This window comes from Capsella rubella, unplaced genomic scaffold (assembly GCF_000375325.1).
Source record: "Capsella rubella cultivar Monte Gargano unplaced genomic scaffold, Caprub1_0 scaffold_1, whole genome shotgun sequence".
In the NCBI taxonomy this organism is placed as follows: Eukaryota; Viridiplantae; Streptophyta; class Magnoliopsida; order Brassicales; family Brassicaceae; genus Capsella; species Capsella rubella.
The window spans coordinates 17,286,453-17,302,863 of record NW_006238923.1 but is presented as its reverse complement, the minus strand read 5'-3'; the positions used below and the strand labels follow the sequence as shown (position 1 = coordinate 17,302,863).

At 39.4% G+C, this 16,411-nt stretch overlaps 3 protein-coding genes across 9 annotated transcripts; 2 read left to right on the top strand and 1 right to left on the bottom strand.

Annotated features, from left to right (window-relative positions):
* Positions 1-4: 4 nt before the first annotated feature.
* Positions 5-4,689, top strand: LOC17899466 (synaptotagmin-3). 4 transcript variants are annotated; one of them, XM_023789264.1, is made up of 9 exons: positions 5-871; positions 1,068-1,309; positions 1,522-1,540; positions 1,826-2,031; positions 2,242-2,351; positions 2,442-2,540; positions 3,273-3,780; positions 3,860-3,986; positions 4,470-4,689. In XM_023789264.1, exons 1-8 carry the CDS (start codon positions 81-83, stop codon positions 3,946-3,948), a joined length of 2,064 nt encoding a protein of 687 aa, XP_023645032.1. In that variant the 5' UTR covers positions 5-80; the 3' UTR covers positions 3,949-3,986; positions 4,470-4,689. The 4 variants fall into 4 exon arrangements, with proteins under 4 accessions (XP_023645032.1, XP_023645031.1, XP_023645030.1 ...); XM_023789263.1 differs by having other exon boundaries at positions 1,811-2,031; positions 3,866-3,986; XM_023789262.1 differs by having other exon boundaries at positions 1,811-2,031.
* Positions 4,690-5,381: 692 nt separating this feature from the next.
* On the top strand, positions 5,382-8,200 carry LOC17897060 (ATP-dependent zinc metalloprotease FTSH 1, chloroplastic). The gene is made up of 5 exons (XM_006306831.2): positions 5,382-6,854; positions 6,946-7,192; positions 7,278-7,461; positions 7,567-7,738; positions 7,822-8,200. The coding sequence occupies exons 1-5, from the start codon at positions 5,523-5,525 to the stop codon at positions 8,041-8,043; spliced, it is 2,157 nt and encodes a 718-aa protein (XP_006306893.1). The 5' UTR covers positions 5,382-5,522; the 3' UTR covers positions 8,044-8,200.
* A 317-nt stretch (positions 8,201-8,517) lies between these two features.
* Positions 8,518-16,340, bottom strand: LOC17899609 (serine/threonine-protein kinase TIO). 4 transcript variants are annotated; one of them, XM_006306534.2, is made up of 23 exons: positions 16,086-16,340; positions 15,778-15,880; positions 15,604-15,678; positions 15,387-15,479; positions 15,227-15,301; positions 15,047-15,139; positions 14,574-14,637; positions 14,401-14,485; positions 14,147-14,219; positions 14,004-14,072; positions 13,811-13,891; positions 13,587-13,659; positions 13,354-13,503; positions 12,658-12,793; positions 12,290-12,461; positions 12,068-12,169; positions 11,498-11,992; positions 10,186-11,328; positions 9,754-9,987; positions 9,505-9,648; positions 9,331-9,411; positions 9,041-9,229; positions 8,518-8,947 (listed from the first exon to the last, which is right to left on the bottom strand). In XM_006306534.2, the coding sequence occupies exons 2-23, from the start codon at positions 15,865-15,867 to the stop codon at positions 8,696-8,698; spliced, it is 3,969 nt and encodes a 1,322-aa protein (XP_006306596.1). In that variant the 5' UTR covers positions 15,868-15,880; positions 16,086-16,340; the 3' UTR covers positions 8,518-8,695. The 4 variants fall into 4 exon arrangements, with proteins under 4 accessions (XP_006306596.1, XP_023632562.1, XP_006306595.1 ...); XM_023776794.1 differs by having other exon boundaries at positions 16,168-16,340; XM_006306533.2 differs by having other exon boundaries at positions 16,178-16,340.
* Between the last annotated feature and the right edge of the window lie 71 nt (positions 16,341-16,411).

Genomic DNA, 16,411 nt, shown 5'->3' with positions numbered 1-16,411 from the left:
TACGTGTCGTTGGAGAAGACGGTTTTTTACTCTACAGTTATGCGTTATTTTTCTCCTTCTTCGTCGGGTACGATTCATAAATGATTCCACAATCTTCTTCATCGAGCTTGCATTTCCGATTACCTGTTTATGTGACTCGGCCTCTGCTCTGTCCTTGCTCTCATGAGCTCGGCGCTTTTGTGTTTCCAAGGAGTTGGGTTTTGCGTCGGAACTTCAAAGTTTCGAACTTTCAGTTTATTTCCTGCAGACTTCGCCGGGATTCGAAGAACCTAAGACTGACGGATGCTTCTAGTACAAGGGCTGCGAATAGATTTTATTTTTCTACGTTTTCCAATGAAGAAGAAAATTCGAAAGAGTCTCTGACTCAGGATGACCAAACCAATTTTAGTAGTTTTAGGGAAGATCCGATAGTGAATAAGCTTAGGACCCAGTTAGGTGTAATCCATCCAATCCCGTCTCCACCAATTAACCGTGGTGTGATTGGTCTATTCGTCTTCTTCTTCTTCGTTGGTGTCGCGTTTGATAAACTATGGACGTGGAGAAAGAAGCAGAGAGAAACGGGTGGAGACGGAAGCCAACGAGGAGCAGGACCATGGCCACAGGTTCCCACCAGTTTCTCTTTGTTCCTAGACAAGGATTTGCAAAGGAAAGAGTCCGTGGAGTGGGTGAATATGGTTTTGGGGAAGCTCTGGAAAGTGTATAGAAATGGAATTGAGGATTGGCTTGTTGGTTTGTTGCAGCCTGTGATTGATGACTTGAAGAAGCCTGCTTATGTGCAGCGAGTTCAAATTAAGCAGTTTTCGTTAGGGGATGAGCCTTTGTCTGTCAGAAATGTTGAGAGGAGGACATCTCGCCGTGCCAATGACTTGCAGTACGTGTATTCTTGTTTGGTACTGAAGCTTCTCATGATATATATTTAAACTTTCCTATCAGTAGAACTTCATGAACAATCTCAATTAGTCACCTTCCCGATGTTACATATTTCGGGATATAGGGTACTTCAAGCTGTTTATCAGCGGGCTCAGTTCAAGGTGGTTTCTTATCCTGTTACTTTTTTCCTGTTATAGGTATCAAATTGGCCTTCGGTATGCTGGTGGTGCCCGCATGTTGTTACTGCTCTCGTTGAAATTCGGTGTCATCCCTATAGTTGTTCCAGTTGGTGTCCGGGATTTTGACATTGATGGTGAGCTTTGGGTCAAACTAAGATTGATACCAACACAGCCTTGGGTGGGAGCTGTATCATGTTCGTTTGTATCACTTCCAAAAGTCACATTTCAACTTGCAGCATTCAGATTGTTTAATCTAATGGGTATGCAACTACATGATATTGTTTGTGCTGCTTCTTTCATAAACTGACAATCTTTTATAGGAATTTCTTATAAACTGTTGGCTAGACTGGGGATTGGTTTAGTTATTGACGATTGCTGATTAATGAAGAGACTATAGCTTTTGCTCTTGCCGCAACTCACACATTTTTTTCATTTTTGTGTGTGTTATGAATGGTTTGGATGATGAATTCAGGAATCCCCGTCCTATCAATGTAAGTTATGTTGTATCTGTTACTTCTCGATTTTTTTGTTGGAAAAATTGTTCTTGTCAATGTTTGATACTACAGAAATGCCACTTTGCTTGCTTAGAATTTAGATGATTTAATGTCTGTAACTCACTGCAATTTATGCATATCGTTTAAGATGCATGGGTGCAATTTCCTGAGTAGATACCATTATGTCATTTTATTTACTGTTGAGTGTTTCTGTTCCTCGTTGTTTTGAAATAGTAGTTTCCTTTCCCTTCCTATAATTTTACCCAGCATCGTCTATTACAGGTTCTTGACCAAACTACTGACAAAGGATTTGCCTCGATTATTTGTCCGACCAAAGAAAATTGTCTTGGATTTTCAGAAAGGAAAAGCTGTTGGACCTGTTCCAAATGATCTTAAATCAGAAGAAATGCAGGAAGGCAATAAGGATTTTGTCGGGGAACTATCTGTTACTCTTGTAGATGCGCAGAAGCTTCGACACATGTTTTCTGGTAAGCTATACTTCCTTTCATGTCAGTGCTTCCTTCATAGTTGGAGTCTTGGAGAAATAGAATGGACAGACAATCTATTACCGAATATTAATCTCCTTGTGCAAGTACATTCAGTTTTGTTGGGAAAAAGTAGCTATACTAAATGGGTCTATTTGTGAGTTCTTTCATTATTTTACGAGTTTGTACATTTTCCTTGATAATTGGTAACAGGTAAAACAGATCCATATGCAATTCTCAGATTAGGGGATCAAATTATCCGTAGTAAAAGGAACAGTCAAACTACTGTCACTGGGGCTCCTGGTCGGCCAATCTGGAATCAGGTATGGTTCATTCATAATCTGGTGGTGAATTATTATTAGTTAAGGTTTTGAAATGTAACTGGATAAGTGTGTGTATTATAATCTTTGCAGGACTTTCAATTCCTTGTTTCAAATCCTAGACAGCAAGTATTACAAATTGAGGTCAATGACCGTCTTGGCTTTGCTGATATGGCTATCGGTACTGGAGAGGTAAATCAGATTTTCTTGGTGCTTAGTTTTTCTAATCTATAGAATAATAGATTGACGTTGAAAACTAGTTTATAATTTGAGACAGTGATTTTTTCCACTTCAGTATCAGACTTTCTCTCATGTTTACTAACTTTTGTTCAGGAACCAGTTACCTTTACTTAATTTCCACACACTTAGAAATAACTGCATAGGTATCAGTCAAGTTGAGTCCCACTATTCTGTGCACGATATTGTGAAATTATATGGCTCGGACTGAGAAAATCTGAGAAGTTATTGAAAAGACCAAAACCAAATCGGAGAAGACATCAGGTGCCTAGAATTAAGGGCCTTTGCTTAGTTACTACCAAGTATTGACTTTTTTTTTTGAGCATGTCGACCTTGCCAAACTTTTGTGTATCATTGCTAGAGTTACAAACTCTGTGAAAGGGATTAACCATTGAATTATATATATTGATCTTTTGATCAGTCTAAAAAGAGGTTTGCTAGTCCTGATAGAACTTTAATTCGCAGTTTCCTTGCAACCAACTGGACGTATACCAATATATGTGTGATCTGCACATGAACCTGACTAGCTTAACAGGAATACGTGTTTAGCGAAACTACAATTTAAATTGTGATTTCTGCTCTGATAGGCACTGGTCGTTTATGTAGTATTCTGAACATATCTCTACTGCTTGTGCTGGATGTCTAAGTTGCTGTCTACATAGCCTTATTACTTAATTATATGTCCAGGTTGATCTCAGTTTACTGCAAGATACGGTTCCTACAGATAGAATAGTGGTTTTACGTGGTGGTTGGAGTTTGTTTAGAAAGGGATCTGCAGGTGAGGTACTGGTACGGCTTACATACAAATCATACGTGGAGGAGGAAGAAGATGACAGGACCAATGTCAAAGCCATTGATGCAGATGCTACGGATGATGAAATGTCAGATTCAGAAGAACTTGGCTCATTTGTGCGGAAAGATAAGGTTTCTTCAGATGAGATTGGTCAAGAGTCATTTATGAACGTGTTGTCTGCATTGATTGTGAGTGAAGAATTTCAAGGCATAGTTTCATCTGAAGCTGAAGACAATGAACTTTCTGGTGGTGACTCTCTTGGGGATACTGTACCTTCTAACTCTGGGTTGGACGCAAGATTTCAACCTGCAGATACTAGTAATGGGTTAGAAAGCAGTGCAGACATATCAGATTCGGAATTTTTAGCTGAAAGTTTTGGTAGAGGCACCGGCGATGATGGAGGTATACTGAGACCCAATTTCTTTTGATGATTTCCTTCCTCTGCTTTCTTGACCTGAAACTGCAAAACCTCTTAATTTAGGATCAGCATTACTGTGGTTTGGTATAATCACGGGTATATTAGTTCTTGTTGCTTTAAACATGGAAGGCTCCAGTTTCTTCAACCCGTAATATAGTGCTATACAGCTTGCTGGAGAATTCTGTTGCAAGTAAGTCTGTCTCTTAACCCATACCAGGAGCATTTGAAATTTCTTCCCCTGGTTTGACAGACAGATTCTCTTTTCTTTCCTTTTTTCTTTTGTGCAAACTTTTCTTTTCTGTTTTCAGTTGTTTTCCTTATATTAGAACGTGGGAACAACACTGGTTTGTTCATATAGTCAATAACCAACCGTGCACTTGATCTTTTCTAGAACAGTTATGCTACGCGAAACATAGTAGTTGTAGGAAGTGCTTTTACTTAATTTGTAATATTTCTAAATTCTGTTCTCTTTTGGCTGCTTGTAGTGTACTGAAAACTGGGAATCAAGCTTTGTATATGTGTGATTTAAAATGATTTAGTGGATTCCTCTACCTTATGTGACATAGTTCAGCGCAGATATTGTCATGTCTACCTTTTTTCCTATCTGATGGTAGTATTTAGAGATGGCAGGTTTGGTTGATCATCTGACCAAAGGCTCTTTATGTTATGGCAGGTTTGGTTGTCATCTGTTCTCAACCTTGGAGATGGCTTACAACGTAGTCTCAGTTTTGCAATTAAATAACAGTTCTGTTGTATGTATATAGCAATTAGAAAAGGGACACTTACTAGAGGCAGGAAGATTCAGATATATTATGTCCAAATCCTTTACTGTTGTTTTACAGTTTACACTTGTGGTTGGTATATATGAAATATAAAGATTAAAAAGTTCGGTATGCTTCCTTACAAACAATGTTCTTGGCAGCTCATTGCAGAAAAAGTTTACTATTATCACTCACACATTTGTGCTTCCTCTGGTGTTTTCTGTTTGAGATATATAGTCTATTTCATCTCATTAGATACCGCAACTGTGATCTTGTGCCATAGATTCACTTTTCCAAAAAGGAGCAACAAATTTTGGAGAGTACCACTACAGGGAGTCTACACAAGGTACACATCTCAGTCTCTCACTGTTGGGAAATATCTAATGTTGTTATTACAAACAGTGTTGAGGCTTAAGTGATTCACCCTTATTAGGTGAAGTCATCAGAGCCTCATTCAAGACATGTTTGGAATTTCTTTTCTTTTATTTGGATTCAAGCATACCCTTTTGAAAGCGTCATGTTGTTTCCCCTTTTGGTTTGTTTGTAAAAATGTATCCATCCACAAAAAGCTGTTTGTATTATTTAAGGTCACAATGTAAAGACTTGTCTCTGGTGCATTCGCAACTTTACGGTTTATAGAAACGGTCCAAATCCCACAGAAATCGAAGACCGAACCGAATTAAAATTGGTTTAGAGTTCAGTAGAGCTTTTTTATTTTAAGTGAACCGAAGGTGTCCGACCTCTCTATACAGATTTTTTTCGATTTTCTTACATTAATTTTTTGTGGCGTTTTACGATCAGTGGACGAGTGGATATGAGATAGCTAACGTAGACTAACTCCAAGTCGCGAGATTCTACGTTACATAAAACCAAAAGACTTCATTCTCCTCTCTCAGAATTCAATTCGAATTTTGATTTCATCAATCCCAATTCTCTCGCCGGAGAAGTAACAGAGAGCTGCTTCAATGGCTTCTAACTCATTACTACGTTCTTCAAATTTCTTAGGATCCCATATCATAATCTCTTCTCCCACCCCTAAAACCACCAGGAACCCCTCGCTCCCTTTTCCCTTTGCCACCCGCGCAAAATATCAAATCCCTCGATCGTCTCTTCGGGATGAAGACAACAATTCGCCAAATGCTAAACCCAATTCGCCGTTTTCGTCGAAAGTAGCTTTAGCAGCTATTCTGTTTTCCTCGATGTCATCATCTTCGCCTCCGCGAGCTTTAGCTGTAGTGGACGAACCACCTTCTCCATCTGTCGTTGTTGAAGCTCAAGCAGTGAAGCCATCGACGTCGCCGTTGTTTATTCAGAACGAGATACTTAAGGCTCCTAGTCCTAAATCATCTGATCTTCCAGAAGGATCTCAGTGGCGATACAGCGAGTTTCTTAATGCTGTGAAGAAAGGTAAAGTGGAGAGAGTTAGATTCAGCAAAGACGGTTCTGTTCTTCAGCTTACTGCCGTTGATAACCGCCGTGCCTCTGTGATTGTTCCCAATGACCCTGACCTCATTGATATCTTGGCTATGAACGGAGTTGATATATCTGTGTCTGAGGGAGAATCCACTGGCAACGACTTGTTCACTGTCATTGGAAACTTGATTTTCCCGATTTTGGCCTTTGGTGGACTCTTCCTGCTTTTCAGGCGAGCTCAGGGTGGTCCTGGTGGTGGCCCTGGTGGCTTGGGTGGTCCTATGGATTTCGGACGTTCTAAATCCAAGTTCCAGGAAGTGCCTGAGACTGGTGTGTCATTTGCAGATGTTGCTGGGGCTGATCAAGCTAAGCTGGAATTACAGGAAGTTGTGGATTTCTTGAAGAATCCTGATAAGTACACAGCCTTGGGTGCCAAGATTCCTAAAGGGTGTTTGCTTGTTGGACCGCCTGGTACGGGTAAGACCCTCTTGGCCAGGGCTGTAGCTGGGGAAGCAGGAGTACCGTTCTTCTCTTGCGCGGCCTCAGAGTTTGTGGAGCTTTTCGTGGGTGTGGGTGCATCTAGAGTTAGGGATTTGTTCGAGAAGGCTAAGTCGAAAGCCCCTTGTATTGTATTCATTGATGAGATTGACGCTGTGGGGAGGCAGAGAGGAGCTGGGATGGGAGGAGGAAATGATGAGAGAGAACAGACCATTAATCAGTTGTTGACAGAGATGGATGGATTTTCTGGCAACTCTGGTGTGATAGTTTTGGCAGCTACGAATAGGCCAGATGTTCTTGATTCTGCTCTGTTAAGGCCTGGAAGGTTTGATCGACAGGTCACGGTGGATAGGCCTGATGTAGCTGGCAGAGTCAAGATTCTTCAGGTTTTTCATAACTGTTTTATTAAGTTTACTGGTTGTCTCTGGAGTTGTGTGAAAGATTCTTATTTCTCTATGGGGTTTGGTTTTATTGTAGGTTCATTCAAGGGGGAAGGCACTCGGTAAAGATGTAGACTTTGACAAGGTTGCGAGGAGGACCCCTGGTTTCACGGGTGCTGACTTACAGAACCTGATGAACGAAGCAGCGATTCTCGCAGCCAGGCGTGAGCTTAAGGAAATAAGCAAGGACGAAATCTCTGATGCTCTTGAGAGAATCATTGCTGGACCTGAGAAGAAGAATGCAGTTGTCTCTGATGAGAAGAAGAGACTTGTTGCATACCATGGTTAGCTTTCTTTCTTACTAAATGTTGCGAGCAGCTGGGATACTTATGTTTTCTAAACACCTCAAATGAATATCTGAATTTGCAGAGGCTGGTCATGCTCTAGTGGGTGCTCTTATGCCGGAATATGATCCGGTTGCCAAGATTTCTATCATTCCTCGTGGCCAAGCTGGTGGGCTCACCTTTTTTGCTCCAAGTGAAGAAAGACTTGAGTCTGGATTGTACAGCAGGAGTTACCTCGAGAATCAAATGGCTGTAGCACTTGGCGGAAGGTTAGTTAGTAATGGTCTTATCACAAAAGCCAGGGTTTTGAATTTAGAAAGAAGGGTCTGAGTATGTTGAACCATCTCTCTCTTGTGTTGGCTATGCTATGTCAGGGTTGCAGAGGAGGTGATCTTTGGCGATGAGAATGTGACGACTGGAGCATCAAATGATTTCATGCAGGTGTCTCGTGTGGCACGTCAAATGATTGAGAGATTTGGGTTCAGCAAAAAGATTGGACAAGTTGCTGTTGGTGGCCCTGGTGGAAATCCCTTTATGGGTCAACAAGTATACTTCTAATTGAATTTGGTTTCTCGGTTATTGGTTCAACAACTTGGAATGGTACTTATATGATTGAAATGTTTTTGCAGATGTCATCACAGAAAGATTACTCAATGGCAACTGCAGATATCGTAGATGCCGAGGTGAGAGAGCTTGTTGAGAAGGCATACAAGAGAGCAACGGAGATCATAACAACTCATATTGATATCCTACACAAGCTTGCACAGCTCCTGATCGAGAAAGAGACTGTTGATGGAGAAGAATTTATGAGTCTCTTTATTGATGGCCAAGCTGAGTTGTATATTTCTTGATTCCTCAAAGTGGCCATCGCTTACAGTACCATTAGCTAATAACGTCTATTTGTGTTCATATGTGTCACAGATTTAGCATATCCTGTTCAGTACATTTGTGTATATGTCTTTTTTTCAGTCCATATACTTTTAGTGTAATATATGAGCATGTTCAGTTTTGGAAGACTCATGGCCTGAAGGCAAAACACAGAGTGTGCGCCTGACTAGTTGCAGAAGAGTTGTCATATGCTTTTTCGTGGATTAATTGTGGGAGTGGTCATCACGGTCCAGGTTTTTTTTTTTTTTTGTAGTATAGAAATTCCAAAAAAGAACATAGGACAGAACATCTAGTTTGTGTTGAAGTGAGATAATAGCTTAAATTTCTGGAAGGTCTACCATAGTGTTATTGTGGAAGCCAAATAAAACACTGGCTATTTCTTCCTCTGTATAGCTTATTTCTAAGTTCTCAAAGTTAATCTAGCATGACAAAGCAAGTGTTTTTGAATTGTATCAACCTCCTAAATAGAGAGAGCAATAGAGGTAATTTAATTCAGTTTATCGCAGCTTAGATCTTTGGCCCATTTTCTTATACTAATTTCAACGTAATAAGAAGACTACAAAGCGCACAAAGGGTATCCTAATACAATAAATTTACAGGGACGTTATCTTTTTCTTAAGAATCACCACCGACTTTGGCAACAATTACTGAAGCATAGTGAGCAATGTTAGCCTCAGGGGATTGTTTAAGCCTTGCGATGACTGGGAACAACTCTGACGACTTCACGAACTGTCTGCAAATCTGGTGGTTCGAACACATTTTAGCCAATGAGAAGAGGGCGATCTTGAGCGGTGACTCACCTGCTGTCTCTTTCTTGCTCGGGTTCAGGGCAAGAGCCGAGTAATCTGCAACCAGCCTCATTAACGTCTGCACACAAAATCACAAGAAAACACACAAAATTAAACACAATAAATTAATGTATTTTGACCTGGCAAATTAATACATCCATGTAGTACTAACTTGTAAAGCTCCTTTGGAGACTATATCTTCACAGAGTTTGTTGGAGTTTCGAACAAGGTTGCTCAATGCACCAGCAGCATTTGCTTTAGTCTTGTCTTCTTCAGCCGTTGTCAAAACATTTGCTAGCTGCGTTATAGATCGTCTGAGTTCTTCATACAACGTGTCGTTATGGTAAGCAGCGTTTCCAATCTGAAAATAAAAATAAAAATGGAAAGGCCTTCTTTCAATATTTGATCAAAAGTATATGGAAATGGAGAATAAATTTGTTTCTTAGTTTGTTATAATCTTACAGCAAAGCAAGCGAACTTCTGTGTTCTTTTGTCCGGATCAGCACATCGATCAATGAGGAGCCCGATGATTTGATGTTCCGCCTGCACACAATAAATATGCACACTATGTAAGGAATACTCTTTTCCAAAATGTTGGAGTCCTCAAAGTAAAAGAATCCCAGTGCTATAACTTACAAGAGAGCTGTAGAAATATCCATTGTGTCTGCACATGTTACCAAGAGCACTACAAGCTTTTGCCCGTATGTTTTGATCCGAATGAGTAAGAAATTCCTTTAAAGGCTGCAGAACAGAAGCCTCGCCGATGTATTTATAGAAAGCCTGTACGGTTGACAACAATACGATATTAGATAACATCGTTTACATCACTGTCCTGTGTCTAAGCAAAGGTAACAAATAGAATGTATCATGTATCCAGTGTCTGACCTTATCCATCCTCGATAGATCAGAGATTATCATCAGAATATCAAGTATGACTTCTCTTGGACTCAAATGGTTGAGTAATTTTTTCATTCTGTTAGGATCCAATAAACCTTTGCTAACAAGATCCACTGCAAGACGTGGACGACCCACCAATTTGGCCAAAAAAGCAACAGGCCTCACCAAATCTTTTAAATCCAGGTGTTCCAAGCAACGAAGGATTAAACTCGGCACCCCCACCTGAAAATTTATCAAAAAATCAGTGAAACAAAGACATCACTAACTGATCTTTTCCCCCCGGAAAATATTGATCACGTGTGTCAAGATCTGCTTGTGATATGTCTATAACGAGATTTCAGATTATGAATCATGAGAAATAACGAATCAACATTTAAACATAAGTATGTAAAATCAAGGAAACAGAATCGAAGAACTAACCTCCAGGAGGACTTTTATGTATTTTTCCATATCCTCTTCTATAGCTTTTAGCAAATCTTTATCTTCCAGGTACACTCGGACACCAGGAGAGCCCATGTTGAGAATAAAACCACTATTTACAGAAGCAGTGGCAGATAATGAACCTGGTTGACTTTGTACAGCAACAAAAGGAAATGCTAGGAGATCTATTATCACATTTACTGTCTCTCTAACTCCATCCTTTCCTCCCCCAGGACCTCCCCAGGTTTTTACTAGTTTGATATGAGCATCAGATAAGAAACAAGTAATCAGCTTCATGTTTTCAATCTTCACAAGAACCTGACGGAAAGTTAAAGTGCCACCGGAAAGACAGTGGCATATGGACGAAATGGCCCATATAACACCAACAGGTGACAAGCCAATCCTGTTGGGTGTTTTCTTGATGTCATCTGGGGAAGCACTTGAAAGTTTGCCAGCTAACAGATTTATGAGAAGCAATGGTGTTCCACTAGCAATAAGCTGTTGCACAGTTAAAGGTCCTCCCCACTTCAATCTGGATTCTAATAAACCGATACATCCATCCAGAAGCCCATGCCATCTGGTAAACTTTGCAGAATGTGATATGACTTCACCTTCATTACTTGGCGTAGGCCTAAGATGATAACAAAGCTTAGTAGCTCGAGGAATCAGAGGCACTGCAATCTCAGAGACAGAAGATTCAGCAGAAGATCCTTTTTCAAGAGACAGAATAGATGCGAGGGCAAGCATAGCTGAAGCAGAGTGATTTTGAAGAGAAGCTTCAATTTTATCATCTGAGGCAATATGATTGGCTATAGCAGATAGACGATGTAGATGCTTCCTCGGAGAAGTTGTAAGCATTAACAGGGCAGAATTTCTCCCACTTAACTTCAAACATTGAGCAACGGTTGCCAACAGAAGGCATGAATGGAACACCAGATTGTTTAGTCTGCCCTCGAAGTTATTTTTTTCTCCTGTTTGTGGGTCTTTGCTTGATAATGAAGCATAGGATAGTATAGAAAATATTTCTGAAATAACTGTACCATCCTCTCCACCACTGACCACGGTCGTAATAGGCAGTGAACTGGGAAGACCACAAAGCATGCTAGGCATAATTCCATTGTGAAGGCAGCATCTTGACAAGAGCTGAAGCATTACATAAGCAATTTCCAATTAAGTTTAAAGAGCGGAAAGAAAATAAATTCAATTATAGCTGTGGACCAAAAAAAAGTTATCAGGTAACTTGGTGAATTCAGACAACCAACAACAATTTTGTTAAGATCGACAAGCAAGAAGAAGAACATCACATAATCACCTGAATTGCAGCAACTAATGGAGCCTCCACTCGTTGGTGAAGGCAATGACCGACAGCAACTTGCACATGCTTTGATCGGAGATATGTTCTTGTCACTGTATCAACAAGTTTCTCAGATAACGGACCCCACTCAGTGTTTCCGTTGTCATGCTGAGAGAGACGGTTCTGCAAAGCATCTAGAGGAAATATATTCATATTATCGCTCTTGAAGAACGTTTCGGAAGTATCTATGAGAATCCATATTGCTCTACAAGCTTCACAGGCAGCTGCTAACATTTCTGAAGAGCCAGAAGCTAAACTCGACCCAGAAGATGCAAGACAAAGACACAAATGATCAACTATGCGGGACATGTTAGCGTGCTCCAAAATCTGTTCAGAAACAGAATCAGGAGTTGAAGATTTAAGATCTTCAGCAATTCGAGATAACATCGTTGTGATGCAAGAACAGGCCTCATATATAATTCTACCAGTCCCCTCTCTTTCCCATCCAACGACCTACACACATAAAGTAATAATTAAGTACATGTAGTTTAATCTGACAAGAGAATTGTGCACCCAAAAAAAGGTCACCTGTATGAAGATTTCCACTACTTTGGTCCAGTGCCTGATGTAGGAACTATGTATGCTATTGCCTTCAATATGCCCTACCAAGTTTTTAGTGACTAAGAGACTCTGATAAAAAAAAAAAGTCGGTGTTACAAATCCTTGAACTTCCTATACTTGTTGATAGTGGAAAGCAGGAGTAGGTATCTAATCAAACACTTGCCAGACGATTTGGTCAAGAGAATTCACCTTTGGTATTATGTTGTTGAACTCGGATGATTTCATCCCAACAAGAGTGTCAGTAAAGTCTAGCAGCGCACATGTTATTTTCTCAATCATTCCAACTGAAATTATGGCACGAGCTGCAACCAAATTGGAAATGATCCTGAGGGACTGAACAGAGCAAGCAACATCTTTGTCCCTGCACACCCATGAACGGACATGTGAATATGCATGCATGGGAAAATGTCATAAATTACAAAAATTTACTGGAAGAGAGTTGCAGCCCTGTTTTAGAGTCTATCTTATGGAAGAACCCTATTTATGTTCCTGTTCTTATGACAAAGTAGAAGGACAACAATATATAATAAATGAACAGCGTATATGCCAAATTTTACCTATTAGAATCTGGCGATTTTGAAAATCTTTCCAGTGACAGCAAAACAAGATCCAATGCTTTATCATCTTCGCCTATAACTTTTGCACCTTTAACAGTGCGGGATGTATTTTCCAATTTGTCTAGTGTTGCATTACCTGAAACGGGGAAAACAACCCAAGCATGAATTAGGATGATATATAGGTCCATAAAGGCAAGAGAAACTCCAAAGGCAGCTAAGGTTCTTTTACGCATAGGAAAATGTAAGTGAATTTTGATCATTAATCTTTAAGACATGCAAATTTACAAATGGAGAACTTTGTATATATATGAAATTATTCAAAACCTGAAGGAAAAAAAAAGAGAAGAAAGAAAATCCTTATATCATAGGAGTTGTGTTAAACAAACATCAAGCATAGCACGGCACCGTAACAAAAATCAAGCTCTAAGAATTGTAAACTAGAACAAAAGAGCATACTGCCTACATGCTATGATGAACAAGAAAATGCATTTGGCCATTACCAACAATAAAGAGATGATATCCAAATATATCTGTTAGATTGATTTGGAAATGATCATCAGAAATAAATCTAAATACGCACACAAATGTATATATCTACATACATGCATTGATCACATCACTAGATCTACCTGTTGGATAATTCTTTTGATTCTCAAAGTTAAGAAGAAGAGATTTACAAATAGCATGTCCCATTACCTGAACTTTTTATCTCCTCTTGGGTTGGGAATCCGAGAAAATCCTCAGGGGATGGAGAATTTACATCGACAGCACTCTTCATATCTGACTGAACGTCCACTACTCTTGTCGCAGATGTGTTCTCAACTGGGGTCACCGAGTCGCACTTTTCTGTGACATTTAACACTATATATTTTATAAAAGAGATAGTTAATTAATAAATTGATTCTAACACAAACTGAAGAGAATCAAACCATTTTTCAGTTGCCCTCCATTTCCTTTGAGCATCCAAGCTGCCTTATGGTCAACTACTGCAGTAAGCATTTCCTGAATAAGCGTTCAAAATGTTCTTAGTGATCTATTATTCCAACAACATTTTCCAGTTTCAAATCCTTTTCATTGTACGACAGTTTTACCGAAATGCTCTGTACATTAGACTCAAGCTGCAAAGTATAAGTCATTAATATCAGATCATTACCCTGGCTTCAACTTCCTCTTGTGATTCTTTAACAAAGGGGTGCTCAAGAAGAGCAGGCCATGTTAATCGACTTTGGGGTACCTGTTTTGCATTGTAACAGACAAACAGTTTAACCCAGTCCAAGAATAGTCTCAAACGTATCAACAAATGGTTAGAAGGACAGCTTTAAAAAAAAAAGAAAAAAGAAATTCACCTTGTTGAGCAATCCTTTCAAAAAGCTTTTGAAATAAGGACTCATTTCATCAGGATATTTGACAGGGTCCTTGAAGATTCACTATAATGTTAGCTCAAACTTTTAGCATAGACTATGGACATCTATGAAAAAGATTGATATACCTTAACTATGTGACGAATGAGAGCATACACAGAATTGGTGTAGAACGGAGGTTGACCTACGTATAACTCATACCTGATGTGCATAACACAAGAATAATTAGAATCATATCAATTCTCAAGTGCAGTGAAATGTGCATAACACAAGAATAAAGCAAAACCGAAAAAAATACAAAATAAAAGCCATCACAGTTATATAATAACTCTATAACAAAAGAAATTGAAGTACAACAGCTCAGATGAGTTTTTCCACTTACAATATAACACCAAGAGACCACAGGTCGGCAGTGTGATTGTATGGCTGTTCTCTCACAAGCTCTGGCGCCATGTACAGAGGAGTGCCTGACGTAAGATTTTGGATTAATAACAAGGAGCGACTTATTGAGTTATACATTCATTAAGACACCTAAAGAAAATAAAGATGTTTAACCTTTAATGGATCGTAAAACCACGGTGTTGGTGGACATAGCTCGAGCAAAACCAAAATCACATAGCTGAAATATCAAAGGGAATACAGTAAGATGATGCCAAAGAGAAGTAAAAGAAAAAAATTATGATCCAGTTGGACTGAAAAGTAATTTTGTTTTTACTTAATTTAGCTAATTATATGAGATTCCTGACTAGCCATATCCATCTCTAGTACTTACAAGATAAACTTAGTTTTCTGAACAATAACAGAATGAAAAATCCATGGGTCATAAATCATTTTCAATAAGTTAATATGTAAGCTGGTACCCGTAAGAAGAGAATAAGAGTTGAGGAATCGTATTGTAAGTATGAACTTATAATATCTCTTACTTCTTTTCTTTGAGAAACGACAATATGCAACTGATGTGTGAGGGCAGCATAGAAACAGCTTTTGAAACTTAATTCTTAGAAGCAGCAAAAGGAAGGTTATATTACCTTAACGACAGACCCAGCACCAATAAGAATGTTTTGTGGCTTCATGTCACGATGAATTATACGGTTAGAATGCAAGTAATGCAAAGCTTTTACCTGAAAGTTTCGACATGGTCTTATTAAATGATAAAAAGGAGAAATCAGATATGAAGATAAGAGCCATGTTGGCCAATAACGTGTTACCAACTGCTTTGCGATTGCTTGAACTTGCTCTTCTGGAAGGCACTTGTCATCTTCAAGAATCTCAAACAGTTCACCCTGTGAAATTAGGTGCTCCATCATGATTCTTAATTTGAACATATAAGTACAGGTTTTATTCTACAGACAACAGTGAGAAAAGTACTTGGGCAAACTCAGTGACAACACAGAACTCCCGCGTGTTTTCAAAGGAGTCGAGCATTTCAATTATATTCTCATGCTTGAGCTTCCGCAATATCTGAGGCATAAAAAAACATTGGTCAAATCCAATAATATTAAAAATAGATTGGGATAGGAATTAAAGTTGATAGTGTCAAATGAAGTGAAGCATGTAAGCCCAGGGACTTAAGAAATTTACTGACCTCGATTTCTTGCCTTAGACTATGTATATCCTTGTCACTCTTTCCCTGTTTCATGATGAACTTCATCGCCACCGTCTGGAGCAATAAATGAGTATAAATTTACCAAATTAAGATATGATAAGCTGAGTGAAGTAGCGGATGAAAATGAGCAGCATCAAACAACAATATATTTACCTGGCCGGTATACTTGCGTCTTCCTTTGTAAACCCTCCCAAAAGAGCCTTCACCGACGAGCTCTATCACATGATAATCCTCGACACCCATATCTGGAGGCTATCTGTCAATAAAGCAACGATTTAGCTTCCAACGGTACCCAGACCAAAATACATCACAATTGAAAGTATCGTTCAGTCTCATTCGTTCGAAAGTGTAATCGCTATTTCTAAACTAGGTTCCCGTTGCGATTTCTTGTTCGCATAAGCAAAGGTAGGAAATCGAGTAACAGGAAACATCAAATTAAGCTAGAAACGCAGATCCTAAACCTGATTGGCGAAACTAATCAGCAGAAGTTCGGAGTAAACAGGAAAATCGAAGATTTAGGAAAAATAAAGACGGATATCGAACTGTGGCTCACGAAGATGCGTCGAATAGGCGAATTGGTGAAGGAGCGGAGATGGTAGAACCGGGGACTCCGACGAGAAGGGAACGGCGGAGGAGGTAATCTTCGGCGGCGAAACGAAGAGAGATCGGTGTATGTAGAGAGAGAGAGAGAGAGAGAGAGAGAGAGAGAAGCTGTGGGTGTTTGGATATTCTCGGAAACTTTTGAAATTCAAAAAGAGGGAAAAATCTTTACTACTCCTCCCATTAC